Source organism: Bactrocera oleae, chromosome 2 (assembly GCF_042242935.1).
Source record: "Bactrocera oleae isolate idBacOlea1 chromosome 2, idBacOlea1, whole genome shotgun sequence".
Classification (NCBI taxonomy): Eukaryota; Metazoa; Arthropoda; class Insecta; order Diptera; family Tephritidae; genus Bactrocera; species Bactrocera oleae.
In genome coordinates, this window is record NC_091536.1 from 94526425 (window position 1) to 94542649 (window position 16225).

Consider the following 16225-nt stretch of genomic DNA (forward strand, 5'->3'; position numbering starts at 1 on the left):
AAAACAAAGTTTGGAAGTCAATAGGAAATGAGTTTACAACATTTAAATGACAATTGTTATGCATCATATAATGGATTATCACCACAATAGAACCTTAACTAAAACAACTTTTCGATAATCGGTCCTAAGGAGGTAACCTGATTAATACTTCTGAGGAATCTTGGAAATATTGAGCAATTTATTTTGCTTGTCGGTTAACCATTTCTAAGTAAAAACTTACTCAAATTTTAGCATTGATTTGACATTCTTTGTATCTCATTTCTGATAGTTTTGCCAGAGAATGTAAATAATCTACATTCTCTGGTTTTGCTATATTTTAAAAGTGTGGACCTTTCCCTTGGTCATCAGAACGTTGAAATTTTTGCTTATTATGGAGAGATATAATAGATACTGTATTTCACAATATGAATCATTTCTTTTGTAAGCATAGTGTGTAAGCACCCTTAATTTTGTTTTGTTTAAATTACGGCTAAAATATACGAGTACATATGCGTGAACTTAATAGCGGAAAGTTTTTATTTCATTGCATTGTTTTTATTATTTCCATTGGCCTTAAAACTACAACTTTATCAGGTGTTTTGTATTTAAGTGTTTTAAATGCATATGTATGTCAATTTCTACCAGCAAGGATACATTAATTACATTTGTCAGTTCAACGAATAATTTCAAAAGAATTGTTTTGAGTGGGAATAATGCCAACTATTAAAGTAACACCATTAGGTGCTGGTCAGGATGTTGGACGCAGTTGCCTACTATTATCAATGGGTGGCAAAAACATCATGCTTGACTGTGGTATGCACATGGGGTACAATGATGAACGTCGTTTCCCTGATTTTTCATATATCGTCCCAGAAGGTCCAATAACAAGTCACATTGATTGTGTGATAATTTCTCATTTTCATTTGGGTAAGTAAAAAGAAATATAAGATGAAGCAAAACCTCTGTAAACTTTACGGTTTGCAGATCACTGCGGAGCTTTGCCATATATGTCCGAGATGGTAGGCTATTCGGGTCCTATTTACATGACGCATCCAACCAAAGCTATTGCCCCCATATTATTAGAGGATATGCGAAAGGTGGCTGTAGAGCGAAAAGGCGAGTCAAATTTCTTCACTACACAAATGATAAAAGATTGTATGAAAAAGGTTACCGCTGTCACATTGCATCAAAGCGTTATGGTGGACAACGAGTTGGAGATTAAAGCATACTATGCCGGCCACGTGTTGGGCGCTGCAATGTTTTGGTTACGCGTCGGCTCACAATCGGTTGTGTATACGGGCGATTACAATATGACACCTGATCGTCATTTAGGCGCTGCATGGATAGACAAATGCAGGCCGGACTTATTAATTTCTGAGAGCACATATGCAACAACTACACGTGATTCAAAACGTTGTCGCGAGCGTGACTTCCTTAAGAAAGTGCATGAATGTGTAGCTAAGGGAGGAAAAGTTTTAATACCTGTGTTTGCGTTGGGTCGCGCACAAGAGCTTTGTATTTTATTGGAAACATATTGGGAACGTATGAATTTGAAATTCCCCATATATTTTGCGGTGGGTTTGACAGAGAAAGCGAATACCTATTATAAAATGTTTATCACCTGGACCAACCAGAAGATACGTAAAACGTTTGTGCAACGAAATATGTTTGACTTTAAGCATATTAAACCATTTGATAAGGCTTATATTGATAATCCTGGAGCTATGGTCGTATTTGCTACGCCAGGTATGTTGCATGCTGGTTTGTCATTGCAGATTTTTAAAAAATGGGCACCAAATGAAAATAATATGGTTATCATGCCTGGATATTGTGTTCAGGGCACAGTAGGTAATAAAATTCTTGGAGGTGCAAAAAAAGTCGAATTCGAAAATAGACAGGTGGTTGAAGTGAAAATGTCTGTGGAATATTTAAGTTTCTCCGCACATGCTGACGCAAAAGGTGATGCATATTTAATATTTATTTTACGGTATAATTCTTAAAATATAGTAAATAACATCATTAATTTCAGGTATTATGCAACTAATACAAAATTGTGAACCAAAAAATGTCATGTTGGTGCATGGTGAGGCTGAAAAAATGCAATTTTTACGCACCAAAATAATGGAGGAGTTTAACATTGAAACCTATATGCCTGCAAATGGCGAGACTTCAGTTATTTCAACACCTGTAAAAATTTCTGTCGATGCATCGGTATCTTTGCTCAAAGCAGAAGCCCGCGTATACAATGCTCAACCGCCTGATCCAAAACGACGACGTCTCATACACGGTGTACTTGTCATGAAGGATAATCGTATTATGTTGCAGAATCTAACTGACACACTGAAAGAATTCGGTATTAATCGCCATGTAATGCGCTTTACATCCAAGGTTAAAATGGACGATCCCGGCCCACGTTTGCGTACGGGTGAGAAACTTTTCGCGCTGCTACAAGAAAAACTGGTCGGCTGGACTGTTAGCATGCAGGAAAGTTGCACGATATGTGTGGAAACAGTTGAGATAAAGATTGAGGAAGATGAAAAGGACCCGAAACATAAAACCATACTTATAACATGGACTAATCAAGATGAAGATATCGGCGCTTATATATTGAATTTGCTACAAAATATGTGTTGATTCAAAATAAATTTGTGAATTTCTATAGCTATTAATTTGTCTTTATATACGCACCTAGGTATTTTGGAGAAAATACAAAATTTATAATAAAATATATATGTAGGTATTTTTATTGTTGTACGAAAATTGTAGAAAAAACTAGTTAATTTGTAGTAATATATTAAAGTTTGTTTAAAAAAAAGTCAAGTCGCACTGGAAAACTCATCTGTGAATTTTCTACGAAAAGTAAAACCGTTGACTAGTCAAGTAGACAATATATATTTATATTGTTGTCGGTTTAAGTGAGTTTCGATCGCCCCACTGGTGCTGCTGACGGTGAAGCAACTACGTGCGCCGTTATGCTCTTGCCATGGAAATATCGTGTGTCGTTTAGAGCGGTGTTGGCGGCGGTGGAACTAACAATTGCTGAATTTCCAGCTGTTGAAAATAGCAAAGTGTTCACGGAGGGTAATTTTTGGTTTGTTGTAGACTGCGCCAGCAACGGCATTGTGGTCATCGGATGTAAATAGAAATGGTTGATAATCGCTTGCGTAGTTGTTGGCAAGGTATTCGTATTCGCCGCCACTATTTGCGTTGTGGATTGAGGCAACATGCGTTGTAAATCGGCGGCAGTTTGGTGTGTTAATGAATTATTCAGACTAGTTACTACTTTTGGACATTGACTGTTTAGCGTAAATGTATCTAGACCAAAGCTATTTGCTCCATCCGATGTCGGTTGCATATTGTTAATATTATTTATGTGCACTGACTGCATCATAGGCAAGACAGACGGCGTTGTGGACAGTTCAATCGATGCTGGTGAAGAATATGGCGAAGATTCTAAAGATGAACATAATAGCCGCTGATTCATGTCTTTCAATGTACCTGAAAGAGAAATACAAATTGAAGTAAAACTTGCAAAAATAGAAATCGCAAAAAAAAATCCTACCATGATCCTCTTCTTTAATGCGTGTCGACGACAAATCCACGGGATCGAATTCACTTTTTATTTTAAAATGTAGCGCCGCTGTAGCCTCCGATGAGGAAATCGCATTATCGGTATCTATTGTAACGGACGGCTGCCCCACATACAAGCCACATTCTTCCATTTCAAGCGCTTGCTCCATAATGAGCTCTTCGGCCGAAGTGATACTCAGGTCGGGGAAACCGCTGATTGCACATCGGGTATCTGTTAGTAACGAGATGCTCGCTTGTGAATTGAAGATCGCATCAGCTTCGGTCTTTTCACGTTTTATTGAAGACAACAAAGCCGATGTTGTAGGAATAGCTTTTTGCACTTGTTTAGGTGAAAGTTGCTTTCGCTCACGCTTTGGTTTCGCCGTTTTGCTTGTGCCAATTTTACTTAATGTGTTGTTTAATGCGCCAACTGCTGTTGTTGGTTTTAGGTGTTGTGACATTGACATCGGTATCGAAGTCATAATATTACTCGCGCGCGTCACTTCGGTTTTGATGTTCGCCGTTAATGTAGATACCGCAATTGTTGGCAAAGGATGATCATCTCTAATCGCTACTAGTGGCGGCGGTTGCGGCGCGGGTGCAGCCTGCGCTGTTGTTGTTTGCTCTGATTTTTTCTTGCGTTTAGATGCTTGAGATTTTGGCGTTGCCGCGTTGGAATCACTTGGCTTTAGATTTTGCGCAGATGATACTTTGTTGGTATCGTTTGTAATAGGTTTCGTTGTCTGCGTAGCTGACCCTGGTTCTGTGTTAGCCTCGGCGGCCTTTGCTTTAGTCGCTTTGGTGGACTTTTTGGAACAATAGGAGGGAATGTTTTCCAAATGCTCACCGGTTTTATGGTCCACTTTGTGACGGCGACGTGTGTGTTTCAACCAGTTCGGAAAGTTGGTGAAGTCTCTTGGGCAATAGTTGCATTTGAATGGTCTTTCGCCAGTATGTATATTCGAGTGTTGTTTCAGCTTCGAATTACTTATAAAAGACTTATCGCAGACGTTGCAAGCGAAAGGTCTTTGCTCAAGATGAACCAGGTTATGCACCTTAAGACAACGTTCTGTTTTGTACATTTTGCCACATTTCTCACAACGGTACGAGCGTGTTTGTGCATGATATTTTTGGTGTCTTTGTAGATGTGAACGTTCTTGGAACCTTAAAAGGAAATTGTATCGTAATTCGAAGGGGTTTTCTTCAAATCAATTTTAAATTGATATTTACCTCTTTTGACATTCCGGACATTCGTAAGGCTTTTCAGCAGTATGGATACGAGAGTGATGAGTCAAATTGATCTTTTGTACAAATTTTTGGCCACATATATCACAGCCGTACTTCTTGTTATCACTATGGATTTTTCGATGCATCCACATGCTGCCCAATTTAAGGCTAATATGAAGACGAAGGAAGATATTTGTAAATTACTAGAAGCATATTAAGCGTGTATAGAGATACTTACCATTTTCCACATTCGGGGCATTTTTTCCAAGCATCTTTTCGTGGATCTGTTGAGCGATGCGTTTTAACATGTTTCTTTAAAGCCGCTTCCTGTTCGAAATCGCTATCACACACCGAACATCGGTAGTGCACGCGATGTCCAACAGCCTCGTGCGTGGCAAATTCGCCTCGTCCCTGAAGTATGAGACCATCGCAGTCCAGGCACTTAAATACCGGTTCGGCAGTATTTGTACCAGTTTCCTGGGTACTAGGCTCTTTTTTACCTATACCAACAGTTTCAACCTTTGATGTTGGTGCTAAATTATTACTATTACTACTACCACTTGGTGTATTGTCTTCTGAGATTGTAAAAATATTGAAACTAGATGATGAGATCGATTGGTTGCTACTGACTACAACATGATTGGTGGGTGCATTTTTGATGTCGTTTGTTTTATTTTCAATAGTTTGGATATTATCCACGGCCGCGTCATCTATATGTGTTGCATTCAATTGGTATGCTTGATCAATTGTGAGCATTTCATTTTTTAAATCGCGTTTAATTTTTCCTTTTGACGAGCACCTTTCAGCTTGTCGTTGGGAATCCGCCTGATGTGGTTTTATCAATAATCGTTTTAATGGTGAGGGTGTCGGTGGCGGTGCTTCTGGTCGTAAAAATGTGCCGCTGAAACTATGCTGCGGTCGCTCCTCTTTTATTATTACACCGCCCACAATTTTGGCATCTACACCACCGCTATACATATAATTTTTTTCCAAATTTTTTGTTTTGCACTCGTAACTAGCATTTGGCAAATCTTCAGCAATGGAACTGTCATCGAGCCCATCATCACTTAAACTGGCACATACCAATTGGTGTTGAACATCATCACTAGTATTTGTCAATTCAAGGTGTGCATTTTGCGCGCTTTCATCTAATACTCGCCAAAAATCCGTACTTGATAGACTATTAGTGGTAGCTAGCATAGCGGCCGAGTCGCCGCTAATGGTGACGCAGGCGGATAAATCGATGTCCAACGATTCATCCTTAATATTTGAATCGAAATTATTTAGACGTAAAAGTGAACTAAATATTTCATCGTTAGCTCCCAATTTGGTAGGTGTGTTCGGTGCTAGATTTGTTGGCACTGATCGTGGTTTTCGCGGCATTTTTTTGCTGCTTGGCGCTTCTTCTGTCATTCTCGTTTAGACGGTGCGCTCCTCTGTTGTTGTTGGTCAAGAGGTTATGCGGTTTTTTACACCTCGCCGTGTACTAATTAGTTAACAAACATAAAACACACACAATTCACTTAAGCAGTACGTTCATAGCACAAGGCGTTGCCTATATAATCACAACAATTAAGCGTCGTTTATAAAAGAATTTCACAAAAATTAAGATAAATTACAGAATGACGCCTTGTTTATTTTGCACACATATGGAAATGTTTGGAAAGTGTTTGCATGCAAACGCCATTTTGACGAGTGCTGCCAAGTTATGTTGGTTGTGGCACAGCAATGCGTTCGGCAATTGGACGTAATAGTATAGCGTGATTAGAAATAAAAGTGCCTAATAAAACTATTCATTTGATGTAATTAACAATAAAAATCATGGCTTTAATAAAGGAAATCATATTATATATTAATTAACCGTGTTCATTATTATTATTAAATTTTATAACCGCAGTTAAATTAATGGATTAGGAAATTAAGACTACTTATGCCTGAAAGTATGTTGTGCTGAGCTATATGGTTACTTCATATGCTGCATTCGTGCACATACATTGCAATATTTTAAGTATTTATTGAAAAAGAAATTAAATTTTTTGCATTAGCCATTGTCACATTTGTTGTTATTATTGTTGTAGCAGCAGAAAATATCCTTCAAATATAATATTCCTGTATATCACCAATTTCTATAAATTAATTGTTTTTTTGTTTAAATGAATATTTTACTCATATTATCTTTAATACATATCTACTTTAAGGTATAATTGCCTAAATCGCATATTTGTACTTCTACAAATACTACATACAAATGTACATAAATATATATAAAATATAATATATATTGTATGTGAATAATAATGTCTGTTTGTATGTATGTATGTATGTACGTGATTTTTGCGCACACTATTTAGCCAGCGATATTAATGAAGTTGTTCAAATTGCAAATAAAATTTACAAGCCTTACATACGAGTACAACGTGAATGGCACAATAACAGCATAATACGTCAACAACAATAATGTAAAATCAGATTAAACAACAAACAACTTGTTTGGCTACAAACACAGTTCAATGCAATGCACCTTAACAACAATTGACCCATTGGATATGCATATGAGCAAGCATGCAGTCATTATGTGCCCATACATTATACTTGCATGCCCTGTAGGAAATGCTGTAAGAAGTTAAGTCAATAGTGCAGTGTACAACCAATTATGATGTGTGTGTAGCCAAAAGCCGAAATTAGTATTAAGATGATCGAACACGATCTCAACATGTGAAAATTCTCAAGTTTATCTTCGGGTTTTATTGCTTGTAAATATTATTTTTCCTACTGGGTATTTGAAAATTAAGAACTCAGTTTGCCTATATATATACATATGTAGTCGTATGCGCGCAAGTGCTTGCATTTGTATAAATGCATATGTGTGCGTGTTTATTGTTGTTGCCGCTTATGCGTGGGTTGCTCCGGCCTTGTTTGTTCATCTCGTTTAACTGAGATTTTTCCTTCATTGCACACCGCTTTGACCATTTGCTGTCTGTCCGTCCAAATGTACATACAAAACACACGTCCGTCCGTTTTGGCAATGTGCGGTGAATCAACATCAAAGGTTGACGCCATTGCACACCGATTTGGTTGTAAAGAACATATAAGGGGGAGTACAAGAGAGTTCATGGGTAACCCGAGAGGCGTGTTCCTAAATATTCTATAATGAAAATGTCAGTGAAAGGTGACTTTATATGTATGTGTATGTGTATGTATATGTTCCAATCGTACGATGAACGTCTTATTGGATTGTCCATCAAATCGAAGTTTCCAATAGTTTACGTTGCGAGACCACGCGATGAAGTCTTTACCACACAAGCTACTCGGTTTAGAAAGAAATCAGGAATATAGGTTTGTTCAATGGTTGTTAAATGCGATCTCCATAATGGATTTATCGTTGAGCGCCTGAGGTTTCTTATTTCGATGACCTCCAAAACATCGTGGGCCGTATTAAATAGTCATACAAGAAAACCCCTTAGACTAGCGGTCCTTCATATTATTTATGCTTATTGTGAACAATATTCGTCTGCGGTGCAACACCTATTGTTTATATTGAACTGTAAACTGTTTACTCTAAACTGATACACCGGCACTTGGGAGTATTTTTTGTCGTCAACTCGTTAAGCTCCCCGAAGTTAATATAACCGTTAGTTTAAAAATGAAGGTAAGGTTAAGGAATGATAATTAAGAAGCCAAACCAAACACGTCTGTGGATCGAAACTCTCAAAAGATAATGCTGCTGTCCGTGCCACATGTTCTTAGACGAGATGCAGACACAATCACTCGGAATGCTATCGACTGCAATCCGCAAAGCAGCCGACGGAATAGCCAAACCGTCAAACTGGAGAAGAAATTTGAATATCGAAATATCTAAGGTCTAAAAAAGTTGGAGTCGAATCAAGAGGCTAGCAGACGATCGTAATAAGTGTAAGAGTCTCATAGTGGCCACTTGCTGCACGCGGAGCCACAGAATACAATAAATAATTAAAAAGTATGTTGTTCTTTAGATTATGAATTTTAATGCCTTATTTCTGAACAAAAATATCTATTGTTATTTGAGCGAGTTATTGGAGAGTGCCGAATCTAGTAATCACCTGATATAAATACACGATACGGTTATATTGATGTGGTTTCTAAATAATCTCTGTTATTGCTTTCAACTTGTTGACTTTCTTGTTGTATTCACATTTGAAAATTTTCCAAGTATTGTAGCAAAGCGAATAGCGTAGTGGCGAATCGAACACGATTACTGAATGGTTTAGTAGCATGGAAAGAGACGGTAGCTAAGTTTTCTGCTTCTGAGATATCTAAGAGAAAGAGGCAACTTTGGGTTGTTATTTATGGCAGCTGGATATTTACTGTGGCTATTCTTTGCGTCCCAATTATAGAGCAGAACGGGGTTTTGCAGAGTTTTAACTATCACTCCATTACTACATTGTTAGCTTTTTACGATTCCTTGGAATTAAGGCGCACCAATTTCCGCGCATAATTTTGTTTACGTCGGCAATTTAAATATTTGCAATTAAAATAACTGTAAAGAAACGGTCAAAAAGGGTTTAAAAAATTATGCAAAGTGATTAATTTTGGCAACTGAAGACAATAGTGAAATGATGTTCATTCCTACACCGAAACAAAACGATGTCAACGAGGCTCGTTAGGCAGCACACACAGTGGGGGAAGCTGCTACGACGAATATATTACGTTATATTTGCAAAGAAATGTTTGTATGTATGTGTGTTCATAAATACATTTTTATCGAGCGAACAATTTGTTGTGAACATTTGTATGCGCCTCTAAGCCAACAACAGCAATAACAAAGGAAGCACACAAAAAGCAAAAAATTGCAGCAACTCCACGATCAAAAGCATGGCGTGCCCGACGTCTTAGATAAGCATCGCTTAGGCAGAAGCTGTCAAAATATAACAAATACGTACTTTGTGCGCCAAAGCTACAAAGCCAAATGGCTACAAAAGACCCCAAATCTGAGATCAATATTTGTTCAGTGGTATTTGTGTGTGTGTGTGTGTGTGAGTCTAAAAGGTTGAAGGGCGCACCGTTCGCCAAAAAGGATCTTCATCAGCGGTGTTGCAGCGGCAGTTCGGCATTTTTAAATATATTAAAGTGGCTTTTTGTTGGCTTTAATACAGCATCGGGCAAAAAGTAAAGAATAAAAACAAAAAAATATCGTGCGATATTCAAAATTATTGAGATCATAAATTTGCAAGCGTTTAGTGCTTGCATGCCTTCTCCACGTCGGCACTTTAGATTATATAAGTTTTCGCTACTTTTGCGGCGAAATTTCGCATCGCTGCCTTAAATAATAAACAATTGATATACATATGTATGTATATGTTTATATTATGTATGTGCATATGTATGTACATATGTTTGTTTGCATAAGTGAAATATCGTAATTTATCTCGGCTTATCAGTGCAGATCTTCTTGCTTTGTTCGTGACTGGCCAACAAGCGCTGTTTGATATGCTTCAAAATAGACTAACTCGTAAATATTGCCCAAAATTTTTATATGAGAAAGTGATCTCCATACATACATACATACATATTAACCTTCTGTGAGTTAATGTTAAGCGCTTAGAGAAAATATTTGATTCCAGAAGGTTTTTCAAAAGTACTCGTAACAAGTTTCGGCAAGGTTTTCCATTACAAAGTATCAGTTACAAAGGAAAAGTTAGAGCATTGGTCTCTCAAAGAAAAAACGTCAACGTTCTCGTTTCTTCGAACATTGTATTATTCAAAAATTTAGACTATTTATAATAACCACTGAGAGCTATTTAATTTTGAATTCATCAAATTCTGAGATTGTTTTTGGTGAGCTTACGAAATATAGCGCTAAGTGTCAACGTATCTCAGCGAATCTCTTTGTAGGTAGAGGTGGCATTATATTTGCATTTTCCTCGACCTCGACTCAAATACCCTCACTGCTAACGATCAGATGTGCAGTGGCTCTCCATGCTCTATGTCGTATACCACTCCCGCGACATCATCATCTCCTTTGGAACCATCAGTAACAAAATTCGTTGCGTCTTCGTTTTCATATGTTTCAGCCTAACTTTACTTATTTCTATAATATTTAGCTTACTCTGAATTTCGGAGTATTTACGATTGTTAGCTAACCAAAGTGGAAGTTTGAAGCTTTGTGTGAATCGTTTTTTCTGATTTCAAAGGAGACAGCTGACAGACAGAAGACCTTTCTCACTAATAATAATTTTGTTAAGGGTTTCGTTTATACAGAAACCTTGATATGAGTTTCTACTGCTTGCGAATAACCTTCCAAGTCTTGGCGTTTGGCATCCTGCCGATTTTGTCTATGATGACCCGAAGCTGTATACCTTTTCTGTAAAGTTTCGTTGATAATTATAACCTGAACAGGGTATATTGAGTTCGACACAAAGTTTTTAACAAGAAGAAAAAAAACGTCGGTGACCTTATGATATTATATTGTATATATATAGCCATGTCCATGTCCCATCTGTCTGTCCGCCTTTATATACGCGCACAAAACTTTCAGTTTTTGAGATACTGAGCTGAAATTTTGCACACGTACTTTGCTACCCAAAGAACTACTCATTTGTCGGAACCGCCGATGTCGGACTACTAAGGGATATAGCTGCCATACAAACTGAACGATCAAAATCAAGACAAAGTGCTTTTATACCCTGTTATGCTAGCGGAAATGTAGCTGTCAAGGGTATTATGGATTCGTTGTAGTCGAAGTTAACGTTTTTTCTTGTTGTTTTCTTTTTTTTTTTTTTGAAAATTTTATCAAACAATTTACAGGTTACATAACTAACCCTAATACTTGTGGTATATTTGTTGGAAATTTTTAAGAAATCCATCTCACTGATCTCCCAACAAATACGACACAATATACATATTAATGCATATACATACATATTAATGCATATAAAATTCCAATTATACGCATGTGTGTATGTGTAAGTATGTTAAATGAGTTATATTGTACATAAAGTGTGTGTAATTAGATATTTATCAGCTTGTACGCGAAACATTTTGTTAAACAGCTTTATTATTAAGGATCTAACAGCCGAAGTGTTGCAACATGATTGATGCCACAAACAAAGAATTTATGCAGTCAAGTGAAAAGATGTTTGTCATTAGTTAAATGTCAATTTTACGTGTCCGAGTTGGTTGAGCACAAACAAGTGACAAACACATGCACACATACTCTTAACTCAAACATACATACATACATATGTAAGTGTGTATTTGTACATTTCTGTTAAACAAATGAGCAAATGTCTTCATTCGGCATAAAAAAGACTTGTAGCAAAAACAAGGACCTGTCTACAAGACACTTAAATGCAGGCAACTGAAAAACGCACACATATATAAGTACACACATGCATATATATGTATATATACCCATATACCATACATGTAGACACAAATAATTCTTGTCATTTCACATTTATGTGACATAAAGAAGAATCATGTTTACTACACTACATACATACATATGTATATGTTGAGTATATACATACATACGTATAAAAGGTATTTGCAGGATAACAACAACACTTCACTGCCCCCGATTCGATTTCATGCGCCTAACTGATGACATTTTTATTGATTTGATAATGTTGCAACTACCTGTATACATAGCCACTTGCATACACACACACACACACACACAAATACATACATATTTAAACTCACAGCAAATGCTTCTTACGGAAAATTGTTGGAAAATTTTCCCTCCCTCCGTCTGCGGCATGCCGTGCCACAACACTAATTAATTTAATACAGGAGCTCGAAACGCTCGCCTGGAATGTTGTGCGGGGCGTTGCGACGTCTGGCTACTGGCCGGCGTTTGTTGCACCGATCAGCGCCGCATTCCTCATTACTTTATGCGTTTTCTTTACGCGTCTTATGGGTGGATGTCATGTTTATCGTTTGTGTACATCTCATCAGGCAAATACTTTGATCTTTTCTAGTCATACACACACACACACACACACACGCAGCGATCTTTCGTATGTGTTAGCAATAATTTGTCCTTTATTCCAGGAATTCCTACTTGCCATGTTTCCAACATTAGTTTTGCTTATACGAAATTGTATTACGATGGCTTATCGGTGGGTCCAGCGGGCTCTTAGCGTACACTTGTGCGGTAAAAAATGACCTTAACCTTTTAGCTTCGAAAATATATTTAATAAATGTAATTAATTTTAATTTAAAAACCCTCGAGCTATACGGTTTGTAAGGGCGTTGCTTGTCGTCTGCTCCCTTTTGTGACGTTTTAATTAAATTGACATAAAGTAGCATAACGTTTACGTTTACGCAATCATGCGGCCTATATTAAATATTGTAAATGGGTGGAGGCGAAGTTGATCCAACAATCGTACAACCTCAAACTGGTTTTAGCGAGTGGTTTTAAGAAATGGCATTTATTTTAGTGTGGCGCCAATGGTTTAGCGATTCTTCAAATTATATTTAGTTCTTTTTATTAATAAAATTATATTGAGATTAGATATTTATTCCCAATAAATTGAATTTAATATAAATTAAATAATAACTTAATCGGAAGCGTCTGCATGAAGTAGCATATTTTTTGCTTAAGTTAGTTTAGATAACCAATTTTGTTCACAGAAATTCGGTTTTCCGCTCATATAGTCAAGTAAGCTTCATTACAGTCTAGCAATGTTCCAACTTTTTTGACCTGTCTAAAAAATAAATGTTTTTGAAGATCTGGTAGTTTTTCAAACCAAAATAAGTCAGCAGTTCGTAGCCTAGTGCAGGGATGACCAAAAAATTTAATTCCGGAGCCACACGACACACAGTTTGTAACACCCAGCAGGAAACGTCGAAGACCTTATAAAATATATGCATAAATGAACAGCATGATGAGCTGAGTTGATTTAGTCATGTCCGGCTGTCCGTCTGTCTGTCTGTATATACGCGAACTAGTCTCTCAGTTTTTGAGATATCGATCATAAATTTAGGATATGACTGACAAGCGTTTGTCGGTATGGCCGATATCGGACTGCTATAGTGATGGTATAGCTGCCATACAAACTGAGCAATCGGAATCAAGTTCTTGTATGGAAAACATTTTCATTTGACGAGGTATCTTCACGAAATTTAGCATGAGTTATTTCCTAAGACAATAATGTAATCTGCAAAGAAATTGTTCAGATCAGACTCTTATAGCATATTGCTGTCATACAAGCTGATCGATTGGAATCAAGTTTTTCGAAGGAACTTTTTGTATTTGTGAAGGGTATTATAGCTTCGGTGCAGGCGAAGTTAACGCTTTGTCTTTAATTTTAATTTTCTTTAATTTAATTTTGAAACAGTTATGCTACAGTTATCGTTAACGAAAAATATGAATATAACTATGTACATACATATCTACATACACAAATAATTCTTGTTACTTTTCACTAATGTACGAGTACATATATGTGGTATATGTATGTACGTATACATGTGCATATAGAAAATTCAAGTCACCGCTTCCTCTAACTTTTCAAGGATAATTTAATTAATAATCAGCTAATTAACACATGACTTTCTATTTTGCATGGGAAAAAGTGCACAGCTTTCCAAATTTTCACACAAAACTGACACAAATAATGTCTCACTTTCAAAACAGTTTCACTGGAAACTTTTCCATGCCAACAACAACAATTAAATTAAATGCGAGTACAAGTGTGTGTGTGTGTATGTGTGATTTGTTGTTAAAAGCCCGGTAAGCAGTAGGCGGACATCAAAGTGACGCCGGCAATTAGACAAAGGGTGAGCAATGTTTAAATGAGCGTAACGAGCGCGTACTTCCCGCCCAAGTGGTAATGATTGTTTAATTTGTAGTTATGCGATATTGTTAGCGCTGTGTGAATGTGGAAACAAGTAGCCAGAAAGTACCTGTGCACATACACATACATATATATGTATGTATGAATGTATGTATGTATTTAAACATATGCTTATGGTCACTTCAAAAAGAAGGCACCGCGATTGGTCGGCAATATCACATAGAAGGTGTTAACAAATTTGGCAACGGCTGATTGAAATGCTGATGAGCAGAGTTAAGATGAGAGACTTGTTGCCGAAAAAGATGAGTTGTTGAGTTATGTAGTTAACTGTTGTTGATTAGATTTGATTTAGATTTTTTTGAATATTTCTGTTTTTACGATCATGACAATATATCTACATATAAAGGAAGAAGAGCGTGGTGGAGGGACTCATATCTTCAATACAACATAAATGGTTAGGCGTTATTAAAGCTGATTAAAGAGGTAATTTAGTCTAAAAAAAATTTAAAAAAAATTGTTTTAAATTTCGATGGTTAGATATTTTTATATTATTTTACTAAAGGACTTTTCAAAAGGGAAATTATTTTCAAAGTTATAGCCATTTTATTGACGTGGCAACACGACCAGTATGAACGGACGTAAAAATTTAAACGCATTTTTCTCGAATATAATTTTTTCAATGCGTTCGTCAAGTTCTAATCAGACGATTTACTGAAATTTGACATGAATATTCTTGCTAACGTTTTTTATTGTTTTAATTTGTAGTATTTAAAAATAAAAAAAAACTCTTATCTTCACGTGAGAATTTTGGAAGAAAAATTCGGGTTTTTTGGTATTAAGTCAAAATAAGGAGATAATATAAATACTTTTAATCAAAAAAATTCCAGCATGTTTGGAACATAAAAATGTTCGTTTACCTTCAATTTCCTAGAAGATAAAGATTTTTTGTTATATATAAAAATAAAAAACCAAAAACTTAGTTTTTTGAATTTTTCACATAAATTTTGAGGTTATTCTGAGAAGGTGTAATTGTAAAAGCTGTAGACTTGTTCATTACCTATAACTTTGCCATATAACGTTTCTTCCATAGGACACGAAGCTTTGCCAAAAATCGATATAAACCGTTTTTTATGCTAAAAATTGTTATTACAATTACTACCAACTGAGCACACTGTAACTTTTTAGCTAAAATGTGGAAATGAAAACCAATACCATTGGTTGCAATTTCAGTTGAAAATCTAAATCTAATAAATCTAACTAAATCTAATCTTCTGGTTTTTATTCTAGTTTCGCATAATTAAGCAGAATGTCCCTAAACTCAAATCTGTATACAAAGAGTTTAAACCAACGATCAATCAGATAAGATTATGCATAATTGTGAGATGATTTGCACCCCATTAAGTTGTTTATCGTTGAAGCGATAAATAAGGCTTCTGTGGATTTAGTAGTTCCTATGATAGCTAACTTACGCTCCACAACTTTGATTTTTGATTTCGCTGTGTCAATGGTTTTAAAATCGGTGATATTAATCTTTCTAGATTAGTGCCTTAACAGAAAAAAATAATTATTTTTTTTTTTAATAAAGTTTGTATGTCAGTTGAGACGTTGTTCTGGCTTGGGAGCTGCATATTGTTATCCGAGGTACATACGGCGTTTATTATGATTTC

At 36.3% G+C, this 16225-nt stretch overlaps 2 protein-coding genes across 2 annotated transcripts; one reads left to right on the plus strand and one right to left on the minus strand.

Moving 5' to 3' along the window:
* The first annotated feature begins 69 nt into the window (after positions 1-69).
* IntS11 (integrator complex subunit 11) lies at positions 70-2709 on the plus strand. The gene is made up of 3 exons (XM_070106047.1): positions 70-906; positions 964-1938; positions 2009-2709. Exons 1-3 carry the CDS (start codon positions 693-695, stop codon positions 2611-2613), a joined length of 1794 nt encoding a protein of 597 aa, XP_069962148.1. The 5' UTR covers positions 70-692; the 3' UTR covers positions 2614-2709.
* Positions 2694-6447, minus strand: wdn (wings down). The gene is made up of 4 exons (XM_014237837.3): positions 5015-6447; positions 4780-4944; positions 3542-4713; positions 2694-3477 (listed from the first exon to the last, which is right to left on the minus strand). Exons 1-4 carry the CDS (start codon positions 6187-6189, stop codon positions 2891-2893), a joined length of 3099 nt encoding a protein of 1032 aa, XP_014093312.2. The 5' UTR covers positions 6190-6447; the 3' UTR covers positions 2694-2890.
* Between the last annotated feature and the right edge of the window lie 9778 nt (positions 6448-16225).

Coding starts and splice junctions, on each gene's coding strand:
- wdn (XM_014237837.3), bottom strand. CDS start 6,189: ATGACAGAAGAAGCGCCAAGCAGCAAAAAAATGCCGCGAAAACCACGA. Junction 4,945..5,014: donor TGCCCCGAATGTGGAAAATG/GTAAGTATCTCT, acceptor TCTTCATATTAG/CCTTAAATTGGGCAGCATGT. Junction 3,478..3,541: donor CATTAAAGAAGAGGATCATG/GTAGGATTTTTT, acceptor TTTCTCTTTCAG/GTACATTGAAAGACATGAAT.
- IntS11 (XM_070106047.1), top strand. CDS start 693: ATGCCAACTATTAAAGTAACACCATTAGGTGCTGGTCAGGATGTTGGA. Junction 907..963: donor AATTTCTCATTTTCATTTGG/GTAAGTAAAAAG, acceptor TACGGTTTGCAG/ATCACTGCGGAGCTTTGCCA. Junction 1,939..2,008: donor CGCACATGCTGACGCAAAAG/GTGATGCATATT, acceptor CATTAATTTCAG/GTATTATGCAACTAATACAA.